The sequence below is a fragment of the Cebus imitator genome, unplaced genomic scaffold (assembly GCF_001604975.1).
Source record: "Cebus imitator isolate Cc_AM_T3 unplaced genomic scaffold, Cebus_imitator-1.0 Scaffold60, whole genome shotgun sequence".
NCBI classification, from domain to species: Eukaryota; Metazoa; Chordata; class Mammalia; order Primates; family Cebidae; genus Cebus; species Cebus imitator.
In genome coordinates, this window is record NW_016107375.1 from 4,671,329 (window position 1) to 4,695,662 (window position 24,334).

Sequence of the window (24,334 nt, forward strand, 5' to 3'; positions counted from 1 at the left end):
AAAGAGAGAAAGGAAGGATAGAAAGAAAGAAGGTGGAAAATGGAAACATGCACCATAGATTGCGTGTAGCCTTTACTAACATAACATTATATTCTGAACTCTTTCCAAGATCATGGAGTCTTACCTAAAACAAAAATTACAAGAATAAATGACTGGAGGCCCCATGTTTCTTAAACTAATTGGCCAGAAGAACAAAACTGCTTCTGTGTTTTCCTGTTACACTGAGTTTGAATGAGGTTTGAATTCAATATGGTTGGCAGGAGGAGCCACTAGAGATTCTTAACCAACCGAGGGACAGGACGGGACTTTAGGAAGAATACTTTTCAGTAAGCAGTGTGTAGTCGTGTGCAATAGTGGGCCGTAATAACAAGACACAAGAGAGAGACACAGAGGCTGTCTCTCTCTTGACATAACCCAAGCCCAGAAGATGGCTATGGAGGACTATTAATAGAAGAACCGGCATCCACGACCCTCCATTGTCTGCTGTACCAATTCTCACACATTCAAACTCTGGTCTTCCTGTTTACTTAATTGTTCCACTTAGGGTGTGCCCCCTCTTCCTCTGGGCCTCTGCCAGGAATGGCTTTACCATCACATTGGTCTATTCATATTCTACACATCTTTCAAGTCCAGCTCAGTCACCCTCTCTACAAAGCTTTCCCTGATTGCTTATTTTAATCCATAGTAATCTATCCTCTTTGCTGAATTTATTGAACTTCATTAAGGCAGATCTCTTTTACTGACATTCATATGTCCTTAAAAGCACCTATAGTTCACTTTCATTTTGATAATCCACTTATGTGTCCCTTTTCTAGCAGGTTTCCAGAAAACAATCTAGTAGAACTTTCATTGATTCGCGATACAAAGAGCCACCTCGTGGCAGAAAGGAAAAATGCATGCTTTGTAAGCAGACAGCAAACTCTTGGCCTTAACAACCACATATGACTTTTATTCGTCTTTTTGTTTTTACAGTTCTTCTCTCTGTTACAATTTATGGAACACAAAATACATTGTAATAAAAAATCAGGGATTATTTGTGAAAATGGCTTTGTCTTACTTTCTAATTATTCTACCCATCTACATTCTAGTAAGTTCCTCAATGGCTATGCAAATAACATTTACTGAGCATCTAATACTATGTTCACAGTGCTGGGCCCTGGCATGGTGAGTTTAAGTTTTATAAGAGGCAACTAATCCAGGAAGGCAGTATTCTCAAAGTGGTCTGTGGAAAACTAGTCTCTAAAGATGGTTTAAGGAAAAAAAAAAAAAGGAGTTCCTTAGGCTAGGCATGGTGGCTCACGCCAGTAATCTCAGTACTCTGGAAGCCAAGGCGGGTGGATTGCTTGAGCCCAGAAATTCCAGACAAGTCTTGGCAATATGGCTAAATCTCATCTCTACCAAAAAACAAAACAAAACAAAAAGTAGCCACGGTGGCATGCACCTGCAGTCGAGCTAATTGGGAGGCGGAGGTAGGAGGATTGCGTGAGACCACAAGTTCAAGACCAGCTAGGTCTACATAGCGAGATTCCATCTCTAACATAAATAAATAAATAAATGTGTGTGGTGGCACATGCCTGTAGTTTCAGCTACTCAGGAGTTTGAAGTGAGAGGATCACTTGAACCCAGGAATTTGAGGCTGCAGTGAGCCATGATCGGGCAACTGCACTCCAGCCTGGGCGATAGGTGAGACCCTGTCTCCAAAACAACAACAAGAACCTCAAAACCTCGGAAAAATCTTGGTCAAATTGGTTTGCAAGACCTTGAATACTGTGACTTTAGTGTGATATTTACATTGCACATAGTAAATTAGGTGGTCTGAGAAGTCCTGAAATAAGGGAACTTGTTTAGTTTAACCCAATATCTGCCAAGCTTACCTGACCACGAAACTCTTAAAGTAACTCCTGTTAACACTCTGATAACTACTCTTCCAAATGTTGCACACACTTAGAAAAGTAACTTGAGGTATTTTAACTCAGGGTTCTTTGGATAGAGCTAGTATTCCATCAAAAGATAATGTAAAATGGGCCGAAGCCACATTCCAATTTCTTTAAGTCCTTTGCTGAACCAAGTTGGTTATTAAGAGAATAAAACCCAAATCCTATCAATAGTAGAAGTATAAGCGTAACTGTCAGGCACGATTCTAAGCAAGTTACATATTTAATCCTCTTAATAATGGCATCTACCTGATACTTAGCTATACCCCATTACTCCATTCTACAGACTAGGGAACTGAAGCATAAAGAGAATAAGTAACTTGTCCAAGATCACAGAATACCAAAAAGAAGAGTGGGCATCTGAAAGAAAATAGCCTGGCTCCTAAGTCTACCTGTATATCCTGGAAGCCCTCCCTGTGACAACAAGCCCCACAGCCCTGTCTTAGAGTGGACACTTGGCGCTTTTTCATATGCTATCCTGGGGGTTACATTTATTAGGTGCCTGGTGAATACAGCAGAGCAGCCTACTGCCCACATGCAGACTGTCTGGCTTGTCAATTTCAGAAATGCCCTTATAGTCCAGATGGAGAAACAGAGGCACCGAAAGGACCCAAGTCAGCCCTGCCCTGCTCCGAGGCTTGATTTCACCCCACTACTCTGTAGAGATACAGTGTTTGAGCCTACGCTGAGAAGTGACCGGTCTGTCTGCTAACCATGGGGGGTGCACACTCATCTCTCTAGTCTGGGAGTGGTGAGGCTATGGGAAGAATGAGCTGTTTTCTCAATAAAATGTATGTGTCTAACACCAAAAAGAGAAGTGTCTGATAAAATCATGTGTTTCAAGGTGAGAAAGAAATGCTTTTGTGTTTAATCTGTTGCAATTCATTGTATTTACCATAAGGAAATCATTCTCAAAATTCTGATACTAAAGTGTTACGAAGAAGGCTACATTTTGCAATTAAACAGTTTACATGGTCAGTCAAGGGGAGAAAATAAATCAGATTACTCAATAACAAAGTTTGTTCAAAGTTGCAGTGTCATAATCAACTACCAAATGCGTATATCTGAAATTTTGGGAAAAAGCCCAAAAAGAGAACCCCAGATCCTTTAATGACATAAATAATTTTTAAAATGCTTAAGTGCAATTGCAGAGATTTCATTTTCTTTAAAAGACTTTAGGGGCACATGTTCTCAGGATCTCCTAAGGGCCGTGTCATGGAATTAAAAACAAAAAACAAAACAAAAAAAAACTTTAAAAGATCATAATTCTAGGCTGGGCATGGTAGCTCACACCTATAATCCCAGCAGTTTGGGAGGCTGAGGCAGGTGGATCACCTGAGTTCAGAAATTCAAGACCAGCCTGGCTAACATGGTGAAACCCCGTCTCTACTAAAAAAATTAGCCAGCATGGTGGTAGACTTTTGTAATCCCAGCTACTCAAGAGGCTGAGGCAGGAGAATCACCTGAACCTGGGAGGAAGAGGTTTCGGTGAGCTGAGACTGTGCCACTGTACTACAGCACTTTAGCCTGGGTAACAGAGCCAGACTCTGCCTCAAACAAAACAAAACAAAAACCATCACTCAAAACAAAACCTCAGAAAACATGGCCCACACACATTATGATTTTTCTGATGTGATCCTCAAGCAAAAGGAAATCTTCAACACTGGAGCAGACAAATAAAGACCCTGGAAGGCTTTTGAGTCAGGACAGGCCCGGAAAGCTCTCCCACTTAGACTCAGGTGGTCTCCTGACACAATCTTTGACTCTTTGAAGCCTGAAATTCTTCAAGCATAAGATAGATGCCCTGATATCTACTATAAAATATAGAGAAGACTACCTCAAAGTCTCTATAATGGCTATTCCCTTCAAGGGGGCAATAGGTTTATTAAAAACCGCAGTTGCTGGCATGGCTGGGAAAAACAACGGGAACTCTCAGGTCCTTGCCAGCTGCCTCCTGCCCTCCTCACCTTTTTCCTTTGTACTTCTCTAGGACTAGGTTCACTGGAGTCTCAAAACTGACTTTTAGTTCCAGTGGCTCCCTTATTTCACTAGTAGCTGCCATATTTAATGAAGGAAAAGATGCTCATCAAACTTTTTGGGAAAATATCAAAAGTTGGTTTTTCTTGCTCTAACTGCAGATTTCTCCATCTTGGCACTGTTGACATTTGAAGCCAGATAATTATTATTTTTTTTTATTTTTTTATGTTTAATAGTCCATTTTGCTTCTGAATAGGTATGTTAAAATAAAATCATGAGTCTTTTAACTTTTTTGTTTACCTTACTAGACACTGAGTTACTGTTTTTTAAAGGAAAGTGAATTATAATTCAGAAATAACTTTCTACTTTTGTTAATAACCTTAGAAAGGACGTAAAACAAATAATTCCAGAGTAATTTATAGAAAAAATAAAAATAATACTTCAATTAATAGTATTCTCCCTAAAACTGTAGTTAGAAATTATAAAAGTAGGGAAGGGTCAGTCAATAGTATTGATTGAAAATGTAATGTTACATGCATCAGATGCATAAATCCATAACAAAGGCAAAGGGAGATGTTGTTACTATTTGAGATAAATTAATATATTTGAATATTTACCCACATAATTTCACTAACAATTCAAAAAAATTCACAGGACTTTTACATTTCCATTGTTTGTTTTACTGATTATAATAGCTCACAAAGCAGCATGTGTAACTTTAAAGAATAATTTAGTGATGCAATATTACCAAGCAAGAGGAGACGATCATTAAAAAAGCCAGATAATTATTTGTTATGGGGCTGTCCTGTGCGTCAGATGGCATTTGGCAGATTCCTTGGCCTCTACTCACTAGATGGCAGTGCGACAGCAAAAAGAACTCTAAGCATTGTCAAATATCCCCCAAGGGACAAAATCGCCCTGAATGAGAACAACTGCTCTAACTCAAAAGTTTTAAAGCCCTAATTCAAGTGACTGGAAGGTTGAGGCAGGAAGATCGCTAGAAGCCAGTAGTTCAAGACCAGCCTGAGCAACAGCAAGATCCTGCCTCTTAAAATAATTTAAATATTAGCTGGACATGGTGTCATGTGCCTGTAAATCCTAGCTACTAGGGAGACTGAGGCAAGAGGATCCCTTGAGCCCAGGAGTTAGAGGTTGTAGTGAACTATCATCATGCAGCCTAGGCAACAGAGTGAGACCCCGTCTGTAAAAGAAAAAGTTTGTGTGCTCTTAGTCTGAAACCTAAATGTTTTCTTCCTGGCTGAAATTTGATAAGAGAATACGAAGTAGACGGTGCCCTTCCAACACTTTGTGGAGCAGTTCTCTTCCTCTTATACCATCCAGCACAGTAGCAGCAGCCCTTACTGTAATTGCTTGTGTGTTTTTAATGAGGTAGGTGGCCAGACGCAAAAGTTTTCAAATTTCCTCTCCCTGCCAGTTATAGAATGGGTATTGCGAAGAAGAGAGCTGGGCTTAGGTTGTCCAAGAAAATGCAATACTTTTATTTTGAGGAAAGGAAAAGTGATTAAGAGATTTATCTAGGTTTTTTTTTGTTTGTTTTTTTTTTTGTTTGTTTGTTTTTGTTTTTTAGAGGAAGAAAGAGAGAAAGAAAAAGAATAGAAGAATAAAGGAAAGGAAGAAAGAGGAAGAGGAAGAGGGAGAGAGAACAGGGGTGTTGCTTTATTGCCTGGGCTAGAATGTAGTCTGAAAATGGGTATGCCTGTAATTGTGTTTAATAATAGAGACATAAAAAAAATGAGGGAAGAAAATAATTAACAAGCAGCCAACCAATATTTCATTTAAACCTGTAAATACGTGTGATGTAGTACTGATAAGAGTGTATATTTTGTGTATTTAAAGTGGAGAGTTCTATGAATGTTAATTAAGTCTACTTGTTCCGGATCTGAGTTCAAGTCCTGAATATCGATATTAACTTTCTGTCTCATTGATCTGTCTAATATTGATGTTGAAGTCTCCAACTATTATTGTGTGGGAGTCCAAGTCTCTTTATAAATTTTATAAATCTGGGTATTTCTTTGTTGGGTGCATACATATTTAGGATCCTCAGCTCTTCTTGTTACATTGATCCTTCTATCTTTATGCAATATCCCTTTTTGCCTCTCTTGATCCTTGTTGCTTCGAAGTCTATTTTATCAGCAAAAATTGCAACTCCTGCTTTCTGTTTATTTATTTTTGCTCTCCATTTGGTTGGTAAATTTTTCTCCATCCCTTTGTTTTGAGTCTTTGTGTATCGTTGCATGTGAGATGGATCAGGATGTAGCATACCAATGGGTCTTGGCTTTTTTTTTGCCTGTCTGTGTCTTTGGATTGAGGGACCCAGTTGACCTAAATTTAGAATCAATAACAATATATGTGTGTTTGATGCTGTCATTTAATGCTAGCTGGCTATTTTGCCCATTAGTTGATGCAATTTCTTAATTATATTGATGTTCTTTATTTTTTGGTATTTTTTAGAAAGGCTGATGCTGGTTGTTCCTTTCCATCTGTAGTGGTTCTTTCAGAAGCTCTTGTAAAGCAGGCCTGGTGGTGATGAAATCTCTGAGTGCTTACTTGTTCACAAAAGATTTTATTTTTCCTTCGCTTATGAAGCTTAGCTTGGCTGGATGTGAAATTCTGGGTTGAAAGTTCTTTTCTTTAAGGATGTTGAATATTGGCCCCCACTCTCCTCTGTCTTGTAGGGCTTCTGCTGAGAGATCTGCTGTGAGTCTGATGGGCTTCCCTTTATGGGTAACCCGACCTTTCTCTCTGGCTGCCCTCAGCATTTTCTCTTTCATTTCAACCCTGGTGAATCTGGCGATTATGTGCCTTGAGGTTGGTCCTCTTGAGGAATATCTATGTGGTGTTCTCTGTATTACCTGGAGTTGAACATTGTCCTGCCTTGCTAGATTGGGAAAGTTTTCCTGAATAATATCCTGAAGCGTATTTTCCAACCTGGATTGATTCTCTTCGTCACATTCAGGCACACCCATCAAACGTAGACTAGGTCTCTTCACATAGTCCCATATTTCCTGGAGACTTTGCTCGTTCTTCTTTATCCTTTTTTCTCTAATCTTGTCTTTTTGTTTTATTTCATGAAGTTGGTCTTCGACCTCTGATATCTTTTCTTCTGCTTGATCAATTCGGCTGTTAAAACTTGTGCATAGTTCGCAAAGTTCTCGTGTTGCATTTTTCAGCTCCATTAATTCACTTATATTCCTCTCTAAATTGTGTGTTATTGTTAACATTTCGTCAAACCTTCTTTCAAAGTTCTTAGTTTCTTTGCATTGGGTTAGAACAAGTTAATTCCCAGAAGTTTTTTATCATCCACTTTTGAAAGTCAGCTTCTGCTAATGGAACACAGTCTTTCTCCACCAGGCCTGATTCCGTTGCTGATGAGGAACTGTGATCCCCTGTAGAGGGAGAGGCGTTCTGATTTTGGGTATTCTCAGCCTTTTGAGGCTGGTTTCTTCCCTTCATTATAAATTTATCCATCTGTGGTCTTTATAATTACCGTCTTTATAGTTGGGTTTCTGAATGGACGTCCAACTTGTTGATTCCCGGCGCTAGAATCTGAGCAACCCACTGCGCCGCCAAAACAGCGGCTTTAAGATTGATGGTGCTTTTCTGACTCTGCACCAAGAACCGCTGCACAAAGGCAGCGGCAAAACCGCCTCGCCGGCCTCAAGAGTCGCGCTGGCGACACGTGGGGCTCCTCTGCTGGGAATCTCCTGGTGCGTGAGCAACAAAAATTGATCTGAAAGTGTGGCGTCCTTTCGTTCTCTGCTCTTTCAGTGGGAGCTACAATCCCGAGCTGCTAGTGATCAGCCATCTTGGATCTCTCTCCGATTAAGAGATTTATCTTTGTGTATACAGCTAGCAGTGGGACTATAGAAAAACCTCTTTATTATGCCATCTTCAAGTGTGTAGAGGAAAGGAAAAGTACTTTATATACTGGATAGGCCTGTTGAAAAAGTGAAATATATCTAGGTAAATGAGGCAATAAAGGCATACGTCTGAGGCCAGGTGCAGTGGCTCACACCTGTGATCCCAGAGCTTTGGGAGGCTGAGCTGGGCTGATCGTTTGAGCTCAGGAATTCAAGACCAGCCTAGAAAACATGGTAAGACCCTGCCTCTATTTTAAAAATGCAAAAATTAGCCGGGCATGATGGTGCATGCCAGGAGTGCCAGCTACTGGGGAGGCTGGGAGCAAGGGGATGTGGTTAGAGGCTACAGTGAGCTGTGATTACACTCCAGCCTGGACAACAGAATGAGACCCTTTTTCAAATTAAAAAAAAAAAAAGTGTATGTCTGGGTTGCTGGGGCAGGAGGAGGAATCAGCATTTTTAGGGAAGCAAAATGATTCCATATGTTACCATATTGGCAAATACATGACCATTATACATTTGTCAAAACTCACAACACAATATAACTCAAAGAGCATATCCTAATGCAAACTACAGACTTCAGTTAATAATGTATTGGCTCATCAACTGTAATAATATATCACATCAATACAGATGTCACTGGGAGGGAAAACTGGAAAAGAGAAGGGGTGTACAGAACTCTGTACTTTCTGCTCAAATTTTCTGTAAATACAGAACTGCTCAAAACGAGAAAGTCTATTGTATTTAGAAGACTAAATATATATTTAGATAAATATATATTTATTGTATGTAAATAAATATATATATTTACATATCTGGGAAAGTGGAGGGCAGAGAAAGAGGAATCATCTCTGTAAATGTTTGTAATGTAACATACCCTTCTTGTGTTAAATAATGCGAAATCAAAATAAGAAGATTTTTTCGTCGTGCTTCCGTCCTCATCTTGCACTGTGAACAAAAAGAAAAATTTAGGTAGGACCACAAGAAAAATAACACTGCTGTTGTAGCAACAAACCCTGGAAGGTAAATGTAACCTGTCAAAACCAAGCAGCATGACTTAAAGGCTGGAAAACAGTTCAAAGTCTCTAAGGATGTATAAAGTTGTTTTCCATTGTTATTTTCTTCTTAAAGCTGCCTTCTGAATTGTAAACTTAAGGGACAATTATTTGAATTAGGATTGCTCTTTACCACTTGGACTTCTTACTGCCAAGCTAGTTGGGCTTTTATTGCTAATAATCGTGAAGAAACAAACGTGCATCTACTACTATAGGGACCAGGTTAAGGAAAGTGATTAGAGAAAGATAATCAGCTGTGAGCCAGACATCAGCTGTGACAACACAGGCACTTACCTGCTACCATATTTTTAGTTCACTCAGAGCCCCACCCAGTCCCTACCAAATGCAGAGAGGAGTTTCCACAAACTATTCAGGGGTGACTGCACAGGCAAGCATTTAGAACAGCCACTGAGAATAGCAGAGGCCATAAAAGGACAACTCCTGTATAATAAGGTCCTTGTTCAAACTGGATGAATCTGTGCATTTATTCTCAGTGTTAATGTGCTACATTTAGGAATCTCATATCTCAAATTGCCCTGAGATGTATTTACAAAATAGTCATGTTCAGTAATACTTCCCTTATTTGAAAATAACTTATCTATCCTTATCTAAGGAGAATACAGGTAAGAGCTAGACAAAAGCCGTAAAAGGTCTTTGTGTGGCCTAAATTACATCATAAAATCTAAGCACAAACACTTATATTTATGATACATATAAACACTTCAGGGGCTGGGCGTGGTGGCTCACACATGTAACCCAGCTATCTGGGAGACCAAGGTGGATGGATCAATTGAGGTCAGGAGTTCAAGACCAGCCTGGCCAACATGGTAAAACCGCATCTCTACAAAAAATACAAAAATCAGCCAGTGGTGGTACCACACATCTGTAATCCCAGCTATTCGAGAGGCTGAGGCATGAGAATCACTTGAACCTGGAAGTCAGAGGTTGCAGTGAACCAAGATCTCGCCACTGCCCTCCAGCCTGGGTGACAGAGGGAGACTCTGTCTGAAAACAAAAAATTGAAATACAAACAAACCAAAACACACTTTTCAAGCATTCATGCTTGAAAATTAATGTTGTAATAAAATTAAAATTAATGTTGTAATAAATTAATGTTGTAATAAAATTAAAACTTGTATATAATTACTTGAAAATAAAATAATACTAAATTTTTTTCTAAGTTGCTTTTTGTTGTGGTAAAATATAAATAATATAAAATTTACAATTTTAACCAGTTTTTTCTTTTTTAGTTTTTTTTGAGACAGTGGTGTGATCAGTTTGTATGGCAGCCTTGCCCTCTCCAGGGTCAGGTGATCCTTCTGCCTCAGCCTCCCAAGTAGCTGGGACTACGGGTGCACACTATCACTTAGATAAAACTAATCCGGCTGATTTCTATATTTTATTGTAGAGATGGGGTCTCACAATGTTGGCCAAGCTGGTCTCAAACTCCTGGCCTCAAGCGATCTTCCTACCTTGGCCTTTCAAAGTGCTGGGATTACAGGTGTGAGCCACCACACCTGGCCCATTTTAATCTTTGTGTGTGTGTGTGTGTGTGTGTGTGTGTGTGTGTGACAAGCCTTGCTCTTGTTGCCCAGGCTGGAGTGCACTTGTGCGATCTCAGCTCACTGCAACCTCCGTCTCCCAGGTGCAAGCGATTCTCCTGCCTCAGTCTCTGAAGTAGCTGGGATTACAGGTGCCTGCCACTGAGCCCAGCTAATTTTTGTATTTTTAGTAGAGACAGGGTTTTGCCATGTTGGCCAGGCTGGTCTTGAACTCCTGACCTCAGGTGATCCACCCGCCTTGGCCTCCCAAAGTGCTGAGATTACAGATGTGAGCCACCATGCCTGGCCATCATTTTAACAACTTTTAAGTGTACAGTTCAGTGGCATTAAATACATTCTCATTGTTGTACAATCATCGCCACAATCCGTCTCCAGAAAGTTTTCGTCTTCCCCAGTTGAAACTCCATTCCCATTAAAGAGGAACTCCGCATCTCTCCTGCCCACAGCCCCTGGCAACCACCTCTCTACTTTTCTGTCTGTGGCCCGGGATAGCTTTGAATGCAGCCCAACATAAATTCGTAAATTTTCTTAAAACATTATGATTTTTTTTTTATTTTTTAGCTCATCAGCTCTCATTAGTGTTAGTATATTTTGTGTGTGGCCCAAGGCAATTCTTCCACTGTGGCCCAGGGAAGACAAAAGATTGGACACCCTTGCCCGAGAGGAAACAACCTTAATTGTTTTAGCTGTTTCTTCTGATATTTACTTTCATGTTTCTAAATAATTCATCATTGTTTCATGATATGTGCGTTAAGCATTAACTATTCACTTCTGTTAAGGTAGATGAGAACTGAGCTGTCTTATATGCTTTTTAAACTATCCTTCCTTACAGTTGGATCAATATTTAGTGATCACATTATTAGGACTAGGTAAAAATGGTTTACTGTGGAGCCGAAAATACCATGGTTACTTTTACATTTCCATACATTTTTTGAAATGAATAGCCATGCCATTTTTATTGGGTTACTTTTCAACATACCTGTTATTAATAATCAAAACACTCACACATCTCATATCACTTCCCATGCCATCAAATACATCAAATTTTTTGTCCTTTCTACTCACTCATCTCTTGCTTCCCTCTTGGAGCCACTATCCTCCTGTTCTACTGCAGAGACTGACTCTTAACACCTGCAATAGACGCTTTTTCTGGGATTTCCTTTTGACATTTTCCTGTATTGGATCCCCTAGAAACTGAGTCTTTCTCTTTTCTGGTCCCTCTCTTGTTTTGATAGCACACATTATCTTGATTAAAGGTGTATGGGATTTAAATGTTGAGAATTTGTTTTTTTTTTTTTTATGTTCAAGTATTTCTTTTTTTTTTCCATTTATTTATTTTATTGCATTTTAGGTTTTGGGGTACATGTGAAGAACATGCAAAATTGTTGCATAGGAACACACGTGGCAGTGTGATTTAATGTTGAGAATTTGTATGCCTGAAAGTGTCTTTATTCTACTTTAAGCTTGATAGCTTAAAAAGGTATAACATTACCATTCTTATTCCTGATCCTTCACATGTAATGTAATTTTTCTTCCCAGGAAAGTTTTAGGATCTCATTTTTAACTCTAGGGTTCTAAAATTTCACAATTTATTTTTTTGGCGTGGGTCATTTTCAATTCACTGCCTTATTGTCAAGCTAGAAATTCTCATGTTCTCCTTTTTGGAAAACTTCTTTTATTATTTCTTTGGTAAATTATTTTCCTATTTTCTCTGGTTCATTTTCATAAATACATATTAATTGGATAAGGGATATTCTGGATTGACTTTTAAAGGTTTTTTCCAACAGTGTTCCATTCCTTTGTCTCTTTTGTTCTATAATCTGGGCAATTTCCTTGGCCTTATTTTTGAGCAGAATTTATTTAGATAATAACATTTTTAATTTCCAGGAGATTCTTCTTATTCTCTGATTCTTCTTTCATAGCATCTTATTCTTGTTTTTTAGCATATTCTCTTATCTTATGATTTAAAGTTATAACAAAGAGGTTCAGTTATGTTCAATATTTGCTGTGTAAGTAGGCAGGTAAAACAGTAAACTATTTTATAAACATGTCCATCCAAACGAATTCAAATAGAAAGCTTTGTGCTTAAGATGATAAGCCTTTATTCAGCTTGCTAGGAAACACAACACATAAGGCAACCTGTGTTTCAGACGAGATCGGGTGCGTTCAGGGTAGTATGGCCATAGACAAGGCAACCTGTGTTTCAAAATGTTTGTAAAGGGAGCATACTAAGTACCATTTGTTTGACCAATTTTGCTCTCTGCCATTCAAAAACTAGTGGTTGCTTTGAATTTAGTCTGAAATAAGTAAAAGTCAGGACTCTCAGAAGTCCAAAAGAAAAAGAGATTTAAAAATATAATCCTTGAACTTATAAGGTAGATGACATAAAAAGTGATTCAGAATGAGAGAAATAGTTGCAAAGGTCACATTTGTTAAAGGACTGGTCTCCAAAATATACAAACACAGAAAAACCCTCTTAAAACTCAACACACACACACACACAAAAAAAAATCCACTTAAAAATGGGCAAAACACGTGAACTGACACTTCACAGAAGAAGATGTACAGATGGCAACCAAGCATATGAAAAGATAACATTATATGTCATCAAGGAATGGCAAATTAAAACAACAATGAAATACCACTACACACTTACTGGGATGGTGAAAATTCAAAATACCAAATGCTGGTGAGGATGTAGAGCAACAGAAATTCATTGATTGCTGGTGGGATGCAAAACAGTACAAACACTTTGGAAGACACTTTGGCAGGTTTTTTAAAGTAAAGACTAACCATACTCTTACCCAGCAAGTACTCTGACTAGCAATTGCACTCCTTGGTATTTACCCAAATGAATTGAAAACTTATGTTCACAGAGAAACTGGCACAGTGATGTTTATAGCAGCTTTATTCATAACTGCCAAAACTTAGAAGCAACCAAAATGTCATTCAGTAGGTGAGTGGATAAATAAACTGTGGTACATTCAGAAATGGAATATTATTCAGAGCTAAAAGAAATTAGCTATCAAGCCATGAAAGAACATGAAGGAAATTTAGATGCATATCACTAAGTGGAACAAGCCAATTGAAAAGCCTACATACTGTATGATTCCAAATATATAACATTCTGGAAAAGGCAAATCTATGGAGACAGTAAAAGGATCAGTTATCGCCAGGGGTTGGGGGGAGGAAGGGATGAACAGGTAGAACACAAGATTTCTAGGGCAATGAAACCACTCTATATGATATACTATAGTGAGAGATATGCATCATTATACATTTGTCCAAACCTACAGAATGTACAACAGCAAGCATAAACCCTCATGTAAAATGGACATTGATTGACAATGATGTCAGTGTAGATTCTTCAATTTAACAACAACTTAATCACTGTAGTTTGGGATGTTGACAGTGGGGGAAGGTGCGCATGTGGAGAGGGGAGGTATGTGGGAATTCTCTAAACTTTGTTCACTTTGGCTGTAAATCTAAAACTGCGCTAAAAAAATTCTATTTTTTAAAAAGTAGTGACTAATTTTTAAACAAACATGTCAGGCCTACTGCACTTAAATGGATGTTTATGCTTCCAAATTAGTTCCTTGGCAGATCATGTTCTTATTCCATTGCTCAAAAAACTTCTGAAACTCTGATTATAAAATTGTATTCAATACAGATTAATGACCACAGTCTTCCCCCAAACTGCATTTGCAAAAATAATCATTGTTGAAAAATGGGACAATGCAAAAAACCATGAGAAAAAAACACACTTGGTCACATTCTTTTTTAAAATTTATTTTTATTTGTTTAGAGATAAACAGGGATCTCATCATGCTCCCAGGCTGGCCTTGAACTCCTGGCTTAAGTGATCCTCCCACCTCAGCCTCCCAAGTAGCTGGGACTACAAGTGTGCACCACTCCATCCAGCCTATATTTTTTAAGTCCTCTTACAAAGTAGTACTCTCATGTGATATAACTTGTTTTATAAAATAATATTTTGTACATATTTTTCCAAGGCATTAAATGTTTTTACAATACTTGACTTTTAATGTACGAAGAGAATGTATCATAACTTAATCAATCTTCTATTGTTATGTAAATATATGCCTCTTCCAATTTACAAATACTATTAGGAGATCTGGCTATTTCTAAAATCCAAATTAATCCTCAATGACAGGTCAGATAACATTAAGGAGAGCTTTAAAAGCATACAACAGTCCACTTGGAAACAATGTTACTGGGAACGTACTTCTGTCCTTGAAGACAGTGGTGAAGAGAGGAAAATGGTTAACAAACCCAAAAACAAATTACCAAGAAAGAATCAAGAAGGCAATTACAGTAATCTTCTTTGCTATATTTTAAGTTATTGTAAATATATATATATATATAATTCATACAAAAAAGTATATAACACAGCCATTAATTTTTAATAATAACAACCACCACCCAGATTATGACCCAGAGCACCTTCCATATCTTAGAAGCTCCCTTGGGTGCTCCCTGCAGGTGGCTCCCCTCCCTCTCTCCTGGTAATGACCACCCTGAATTTTGTGCTAATTATTCCCTTTTTCTTTCTGATTTTTACCAGATACGTATGTATTCTTAAAAAATGTATCTGTTTAGTTTTCTCATTTTTGAACTTTATATGAATGAAATGTGCATCTGTTTTTGGTGACTACTTTTGTCCAACAGCATGTAATTTTCTCAATGAAAATTCATATCAAAATAAAGATTCAGAAACTAGCCAGCTATTCCATGAAATTTTCATTTAAATTATCTGCTCTGAGGAATCACCACAGCATTTTTCACAATGGTTGAACTAATTTACATTTCCACCGACAGTGTAAAACAATGGAGCTATGCTCTTATGAACATTCATGTTTCTGCTTTTAATGTATGTGGAAGGAGTATTGTTCCTTGTTGCCCACTTCTGAAGGATAAAAATGTGCTAAGGATATTAAAGACATTCATTGCCAGATCAAGGTTGACCCTTCCTTTTCTGAAGAACATGGGACCGGAAATAATGTAGCCTTGGCCCACATCCCCTCACCGAAATTTGAAAGTGCTGAGTAATGGCTTGTTTGTGCTTTTTGTTTGTTTTGGGGTTTTTTTGTTTCTGTTTTTGAAATGGAGTTTTGCTCTCGTTGCCCAGGCTGGAGTGCAATGGCATGATCTCGGCTAACCGCAATCTCTGCCTCCTGGGTTCAGGCGATTTTCCTGCCTCCCCTCCCAAGTGATTGGCTGGGATTGCAGGCACCTGCCATCACACCCAGCTAATTTTTTGTATTTTCAGTAGTGATGGGGTTTAGCCATGTTGGCCAGGCTGGTCTTGAACTCCTGACCTCAAGTGGTCCACTTGCCTCAGCCTCCCAAAGTGCTGGGATTATAGGCATGAGTCACCGTGCTTGGCCAAGTGCTGAATAGTAGGGTTTTTGTTTTTTGTTTTTTGGGTTTTTTTAAGACAGAGTCTCATTCTGTCGCCCAGGCTGGAGTGCAGTGGTGTGATCTCGGCTCACTGCAACCTCTGCCTCCCAGGTTCAAGTGATTCTCCTGCCTCAGCCTCCCAGGTAGCTGGGACTACAGGCACATGCCACCACACCCCACTAATTTTTGTATTTTTAGTATAGACGGGGTTTCACCATGTTGGTCAGGCTGGTCTCGAACTCCTGATCGGCTTTCCAAAGTGCTGGGATTACAGGCATGAGCCACCACACCCGGCCTGAATAATAATTTTTAAAGCTTCCACCAATTCAGATATTTTTTAAACATGTGACATAAGAATAAAACCTTGTCTTTTTTTTTTTTTTTTTTGCTGGAGAAGTGACTTTTTGGATAAGGGAAGAAAAGCCAAGGGCTGTGAACATTTACTGCCATACTGAAAGAAAATTTAACATTTTTTGGACACATTTTTCTGTAGGTTTTGATACAAATATAAAATACTCTGGGTGCAGTGGCTCATGCCTGTGATCCCAGTACACTGGGAGGCTGAGGCGGGTGGATCACCTGAGGTCAGGAGTTGAAGACCAGCTTGGCCAACATGGCGAAACCCCATCTCTACTAAAAATACAAATACTAGCCAGGCGTGGTGGTGGGTGCCTGTGGTCTCGGCTACTCGGGAGGCTAAAGCAGGAGAATGGCTTGAGCCCTGGAGGCGGAGGTTGCAGTGAGCCAAGATCACATCATTGCGCTCCAGCCTGGGTGACTGAGAGTTCATCTCAAAAAAATAAATAAATAATAAAATAAAATATGTAGATAAACATACACAAACACACTGGGTTATGTAAATATGTCTGTGTAATGTCCATCTGTGAGTATTTTTTGCAAAAACTTTCAAAATAGAAGTCAGAGATCATTTCTCTACCCAGCATCCTCAGAACAGGTGAATCCAGTCAGTCGATTAGCTCAGCTCAGATGATTCTAATTAGTCAATTAGCTCAGCCCAGGTGAGCCTAAGATGTTAATTAGCTCAGCTCAGGTGGATTCCATCAGACAATTATCTAAATAGGAACTGTGGCTTTATCAATTCAGTCAAGTAATTGATAGTTAATATAAATTGTGCATTGATATGATAAGAAATAATGTAGCACCTGAAATGCTAGCCTGGAAATATAGCATTACACAACTGCACTGTCAGCTTACTTCTTAGACTTATTCCCAGAACCTAAAGCTTTATGTTTACACAAACAACATTGCTTGGCTATGTTTTATTGTGAGATGCTATTGTGCCATAGAGTACCAATATAAGTCTACATCTGTATTCTCAATATATACTGGAGCATTTAAAATATCTTTTAAGAGCATGCTTTAAATTTATAAATATTTACATAAACATACTCTTATAATCCTGAAAAAAAATTATCTGCATCTATGGTTTTCTGGTCTATCTGGGCCAATTTAAAAGGGTGTTATAGGTTTCTTCTCTAATGTCTCTTAAAGTAACATCTTTTTCCCAGGAAACAGAAATGTCATTAATACTTTCAGCTGCCCACAGCACCTGGCATGGTGCCAAATGCCAAGCAGAAACTATTTCTTTCTTTTTCTAATTGTGTTTATTTAATTTTCTTCTCATTCTATTTTCTTCTCTCCCCATCAGCTTTATTAAGATATAATTGACTAATAAAAATTGTTTATGTTTATTTACATATGATTTTTGTGGTGAGACGATTGATACTTCTTGATAGGTTTATTAGATAACTTTTTTTTTTCAATCTATAGGTCATAAAGCCAACTTTATAGGTTATAAGCAGCATAGCTGAGTAAAATAGAATTATTGCACAATGCATAACAGGTAAGAAGGATTAGTTTTGTGTCAGGAAACTTTTGTTGTATTTGTGTGTGGGTATGTGTGTGAGAGAGAATTCTGAATTTCAGTCTAAGATGTCTTACAGTTGGTCACAGTAAAAAAAAGTTTGAAAGCCACTATAAAAAATGACACTATTTTGATATAAAAGATATCTGACATTTGTAGTTTCCATTCATCTTTCTGAAGATGTTTGTTTTTTTAATTGCATTTTAGGTTTTGGGGTACATGTGAAGAACATGCAAGATTGTTGCATAGGTACACACGTGGCAGTGTGATTTGCTGTCTTCCTCCCCTTCACCTATATCTGGCATTTCTAAAGATGTTGACATGACAACTCTTGGTGAAGACTGAACCCTTTCTAATTTGCCAAAGTTAACATCGGTTTTAAAAGTCTTTTTCTCCTTTTTTTGTAATTAAATTTGCCTAACCTACAGTGCCATCTAGTGTATTAGAAGGGGAAGCCCTTCAGGAAATTTAGGTCATTCCAAAGTGACCATTGTTTGCATAATAAAAATGACAATCATCATAGAATTCAGTCCAGATCAAGTTGGCAAAACAAAATTATAACTGTGTATTAAATAGGCAGAAATAGGATTGATGGGATATGTTTCTAAATGTATATGGTCTCAAACCTATGTTTGGAGTTTTGGTCCAGAATTTTAAGTCTAAAAGGTACCTGTAAATCACTGAATCTCAGGGGACCCTGGAGATTATTTGAATCTCGGGAACCTGAGATCTAAAAGAATTAAGGAACTTGCTGAAAAGCCTGAAGAGTTGAGAGCAGAATCTTGGCTTCTGGGCCAGTGCTCCTCCCTTCATCAATGCCTCCTGATCATTCTCTCCACTGTTTACATTCACTCTAGACCAGAGATAATCCACTATTTTATATTACTTCATAAACTCTATATCCTGCACAACCAGTATTTTAATTTACCAAAATCTGTATGCTGAACCTGCCAGAAACAAACAACTATGGTTACTAGCCAGTCTTCCCTAGTTGCAGTAACGAATGATGTATTTCACAGTTTCTCAAACTTAGTTTCCCACAATACTAGTGACCATTTCAAAGTTGTTATTGGCTAGACCTCCTTCAAAAAGTCACTCTGCTGCACCAAGAGTAGTATGTCTTATAGGAGATTATGTCTTGTAATTGCTGAATAGTTGCAGACCTGCTAAATAAAACTAAACCATTTCATATGCATGTAAAAGTCTTTGAGAATGCAAAGATTGAAATTGGCCTAAAAAGCCATGATAGTGATCTACATTTTCAGAGAGACTATATTGGATGCTGATTTGTCCCATTTCTAACGATGTCCATATCCCTCCATATGAGAGGTTCTAATGCAATGTCCTGTACATCACATGAAATAAAGCCTGGAAAGTGCTTTGAAAACTGTAGGAGTGCTATGCCAATATTAGGGATAGTAATTGATGGGTGCCCAGCAGCTGTTAGTTACTTTGCTCATGTATTTCAGAGTGTCTCTATTCTTCACTCTAGAAGCATTTGCTTCTTCCTAATTGAAACATGTATTTATGCAAATGTTCTCTACCACTAGGTCACTGAGAAAAAGTAGCTAGTATTCTGCATGTGCTCCTCAGTACTGGATCCACTGCACTGCGTTTGGCTGAATTTCTTAAAGATGATGAGGGTCAATTATACTATATTATAGAAATACTCCATGTATGCACAGACATGCTTATACCCAGAGGAAGCCCCTCATTAGAGGGATGAAAAACTCATTAGGGAAAACTCATTAGATTTATTAGAGGGACAGAAAAAAAGATCCTGGAAGAGAGGTTTAAAAGCGGGGAGGAGAGGGCTGGGGAGGATGGGAGAATTGGCAGAGTAGGCGGGTGGGGTGTGAGCAGGTAAGGGTACAGAATTTCTCTTTGGACTAATGAAAAGGTTCTAAAATTGATCAAGGCAATGGAAGTATATCTCTGTGAATATCCTAAAAGTCATGGAGTTGCACATTTTAAATGGGTGCGTTGTACGGTATATGAATAAAGATGTTTTAAAATGCAAAAGGTGGGAGAGGGACAGGGAAAAGAAGCCTTAAATAAATGTAAATAATTTAAGTAAAATTCAGTTCATTGGTACAAAAATAAGTTTATTTCAATAAGAATCTCAAAATTTTAAAAGTGCAGCTATTTTTTTTTTTTACATTTTTACATCCAGATTTAGTAAGGTATGAAATAATATTGTATTTCAGATACAATTGGCTGGAATGTAACTTGGTATAACCCTTCTGCAGAGCAAATTGACAAAAAATCTATCAAAAAGAAAAATGCACATACATGTTGACCCAGCAATATCACTCAGCAATTTATACTATAGAAGATCAATTACACTATATTATAGAAATACTTCATGTGAGCACATACATACACATACACAGAGGCAGAAAAATGCAGTTTATTGTCTACTACCCATAGGTATGTTAGTGAGTCTCATAGCAACCCTAATAAAACCAGAATTGAAACGTTTGTCAGAATTATTTCCTTCAAACTCCTTTTTAGAATCCCAGGAGAGTCATTTAAACAGTGAACCACTGACCTACTTAACACAGTTGATCAGGATGAATATGAAAGCAAAAGCTCTAATTCTTGAGACAGAGCTCTAATTCTTAATCCTAAACAAATCAGAGCAATGTTAATCATACTGTTGAAAGAACAGCCTATCAGAGAGGCTTGCTCAGGGTTTTTACTCAATTTCTGCAAATGGTAGCTGCTTCAACTCCAATCAAAAGTATTTCCACTTATTTTTTAAATTAGAATCACAGTTTGCAAAAGAGTCAATCTCTATAATGGGAATTGACTGAGTCTTTTAGAACACTGTCTGGTAATGAGGCTGCATCTGAAACGGCTTGTCATGGTCAGGCACCATGACTCACTCCTGCAATCCCAGCACTTTGGGAGGCCAAGGCAGGAGGATAACTTGAGCCCAGAGTTTGAGAGTAGCCTGGGCAACATGGGGAGACCTCCATCTCAAAAAACAAACAAACAACAACAACAAAAAAAAAACGGCTTTCCTAATATGTGGACTGTGTAGCAGCTTTTACTTGTGGTGACCAGGTCTTAACCAACCCAAATGCCCATCAATGATAGACTGGATAGGGAAAATGCGGCACATATACACCATGGAATATTATGCAGCCATCAAAAACGATGAGTTTGTGTCCTTTGTAGGGACATGCATGAACCTGGAAACCATCATTCTCAGCAAACTGACAGAAGAGCAGAAGATCAAACACCGCATGTTCTCACTCATAGGCGGGTGTTGAACAATGAGAACACATGGACACAGGGAGGGGAGCACTACACACTGGGGTCAGTTGGGGGGAAATAGGGGAGGGACGGTGGGGGGTGGGGAGCTGGGGAGAGATAGCAAGGGGAGAAATGCCAGATGTAGGTGATGGGGAGGAAGGCAGCAAATCACACTGCCACTTTTGTACCTATGCAACAATTTTGCATGTTCTTCACATGTACCCCAAAACCTAAAATGCAATAAAATAAATAAATGGGAAAAAAAGAAAAAAATAATAATAATGTGATTTTTATTTTGAGGCAAGATTGAAAAAAATTCGGAATTCAGTGAGAGTAAAATAGAAAGATTTTTAAAAGCACTATTCAAAATGTAGCGTTAAACATTTAAGATAAGCTTCTGTTACTGAAAACACAGAATGCAGTCTTACAAATTTCTTAATTAAAGGGATAAAGTTGGTAGGATCTACATCTTTCTGTGCAGGCCATTCAAATTAACATAGAAATTTATCTTCTGAATGAAAAACAAAAACAAAAAATAAGAATGAGCCACCCCCACAAAGAAGGTCAATTTAAACTGTAAGAGATGGTGTGCCCCTGAAATGGACACAAATACATGCTCAATTAATTTCTGTGTACAAAGAAAGGAGGCCCAGAAGTGAACATCTAATCTAGGTGTCTCATTTGCCCATTTCAATATTCTGGCTGTTTTCTTCTTCCTTCATTTCCTTTGTGGGCTATTGTACCACAAATACACCTCCATTACCAGATTCAAAATTGAATCCTATGATACCATAGCCTGAGGAAAAGGAAGCATTGAATATCATTCCCAGTTTTAGACCCAGAAGATATTTGGAAATGTTACTGTATACACACCACGTGCAACATTAGTGCTTTTAATTTCCTTTTTACGGGTGCAATGGAGATTAATTTGCATGAGCTCGTTTCAATTTCAGTAATAAGATCCAAATTTTGTATTAAGCTTTCCATCTCAAAAACAAACAGTTAAAAAGGACACATCTCTTCTTTCAAATGTTTTTATTATACTTCTATTTTACAGTCCTTGCATCTAATATTCACTTAAAACCTTGAATATATATACACCCGTAGGTTCTAATTTGTTTTTTTGTTTGTTTCCTGATTGTCTCCTGGCTCTCCCAGGAAACTTGCTAAATTTCAAATGCTGTACAATCCAACAAAATGCTAGAACTATCAAAAGGAGTGTCTACTGATTCAGAAAAGACATTTGTTAAATTTAAAACAATGTCAGAATTGGTCAACTATGCTCAGAAACATAGGACCAAGTATTCTCTAATTTGAGAGGACAAATAAGTAACAACAGAAGAGAAAAAATCATAGACATTTCAAATAATCCTGTTTTTATATTTTTGACCGAAAAATTGAAGTTAAATTCAGATATCAAAGCCATTTCAGCAACAACAGCTACAGATTAGAGTAAAAATTTCCTTCAAGATTTAAAACAGTTGGGAGGAAGATCCTGAAGTATTTATTCCAAGATTTGTAAGAGGAGATGAAATATGGCTATACTGCTACCATCCTGAAGACAGAGCATGAAGCAAAGGCTACCAAAAAATGGCAGCACTCCAGTGAAAGCCAGAGAGGACTAGTCAAGAGAAGAGGTCATGGCAACAGATTTGGGGAATGCTCAAGAGATATGACTCAATGACTTTTTGAATGGCCAAACCATAATTAAATGTACTTAATAGAAGAGATTTTTTGAAAAAGTTAGCCAAAGCTTGAGCAGAAAATCATTACCGGAGAGTTCTTCCACACCATGACAAAGTTCCTGCTCATGCATTTCATCAAAAAAGGGCAGTCTGGCAAGAGTTTCCATGGAAAATCCGAAGGCGTCCACTCATATAAACTCATAATGTGGCACCTGGTGACTTCATTTTCTTTCCCAATCTTAAAAAAATGTGTAAATGGAACAAAGTTTACTTCACTTAATATTAGAAAAGACATTTCATGCAAATAGATACATTCGCAGGACCCTAGGGGCTTTAAGGATGGACAAGAGGGCGGGGAAAAAGACATTGCTTCCAGAAGCATCTGGAGCTTGATGGAGCAGAGGTTGAGAAGTATAATCTACCATTCTTATTTTAATCATTTAATCCCATTTTCTACAACACCTTGAAAGTACCCTCCTACAACATCAGTCCTATGTAAACAGTTGTTATCCTATATTGGTGGTTCTTTCTATAATTATGTCTTGCTTTCTTGTGATTTTCTGTTTTACTCCCAAGAAGATTCAGTTTCTGTTTTTTGAAATCCACAGATGTGGAACCTGCGAACATGGAGGCACAACTGTCGAACTCATTGGGGGTATGTTGAGAGAGAAACTGACCTAATCAACAACCAAGGCACAGCAGTCCACCTGAACACTAGCCTCCAGATTCGCTACATTGTGCTGAAGAATGAATTCGAATGAGGGCATGGCAGCCCAGGAGCTAAAGGAGTCAGGGATTCAGACATGGGCAGGCCTAGGGTTGGCTCTGTAAAGATGAGCTCTGGCAAATGCGCTTGAATCCCTGCAGGACAGGGCACTTCGGAGGTCACCACGGGCTGTGACTCCACATCCTGAGGTCTGCCTGGCGACCGGGCAGTAGGGAGGACTGGCGACCGAAACACTGCATCCCCCTGTGTCGAGGACAGAGACATGGAAGCCGGGACAGCGACGCCTGCACAGATCTGGGGAGGGGGCAGCAGGCTTGACTCCGCTGCACACAGTAAAAAAAACAGTAGGTGCATCTGGGAACTAAGACGGACCCGAAGAAGCTAGGGAAATATCTGCAGAAACTCTCCGCCTTGCCCATGACGGCGGACATCCTGGCGGAGACTGGAATCCGAAAGACCGTGAAGAGCCTGCGGAAGCACCAGCACGTGGGCCACTTTGCCAGAGACTTAGCGGCCCAGTGGAAGAAGCTGCTTCTTGCGGACCCCAACACGGGGCCCGCGCCCGACCCACAGGACCCTGAGGAGAGCTCTTCCCGAAAGCCCTTCGGGGAGGCTCTTCAGGACGAAGGAAAGTCCTGGGGCTTCCCGGAAAACGGGACGGCCCCCAGGAGTGGATGTCTCAGCCCTGAGCACAGACGGACGGTATACGCTACACCTACGGGGCTCCGGAGACCTGAGCGAAGCTCCCCCAGTCGCCAGGACGGAGCCGAGAGAAAGCGCCCCAGGATGGCCGCAGCTGATTCCAGCCCCCATCGGGCCCCTCTGTCAGGGCGCGCCGGACCTCTCCCGATGACCGAGGGCCTGGAGACCCGGCAGCAAGCCGGAAGGGGCCACGCTGACGCCGCTCAGGGCAGGCCTCGGCTCGCTCGAGGCTGCCAGGACCAACCCC

General features: G+C 39.1%; 1 protein-coding gene across 1 annotated transcript in view; it reads right to left on the bottom strand.

Moving 5' to 3' along the window:
- The window catches only part of KATNAL2 (katanin catalytic subunit A1 like 2), a 96,574-nt gene that overhangs the window by 49,396 nt on the left and 22,844 nt on the right, over positions 1-24,334 (bottom strand). Inside the window, exon 2 of the mRNA XM_017529690.2 lies at positions 8,670-8,740. Within this exon, the coding sequence (XP_017385179.1) occupies positions 8,670-8,740 (71 nt within the window). The remainder of the gene's footprint in view (positions 1-8,669; positions 8,741-24,334) is intronic.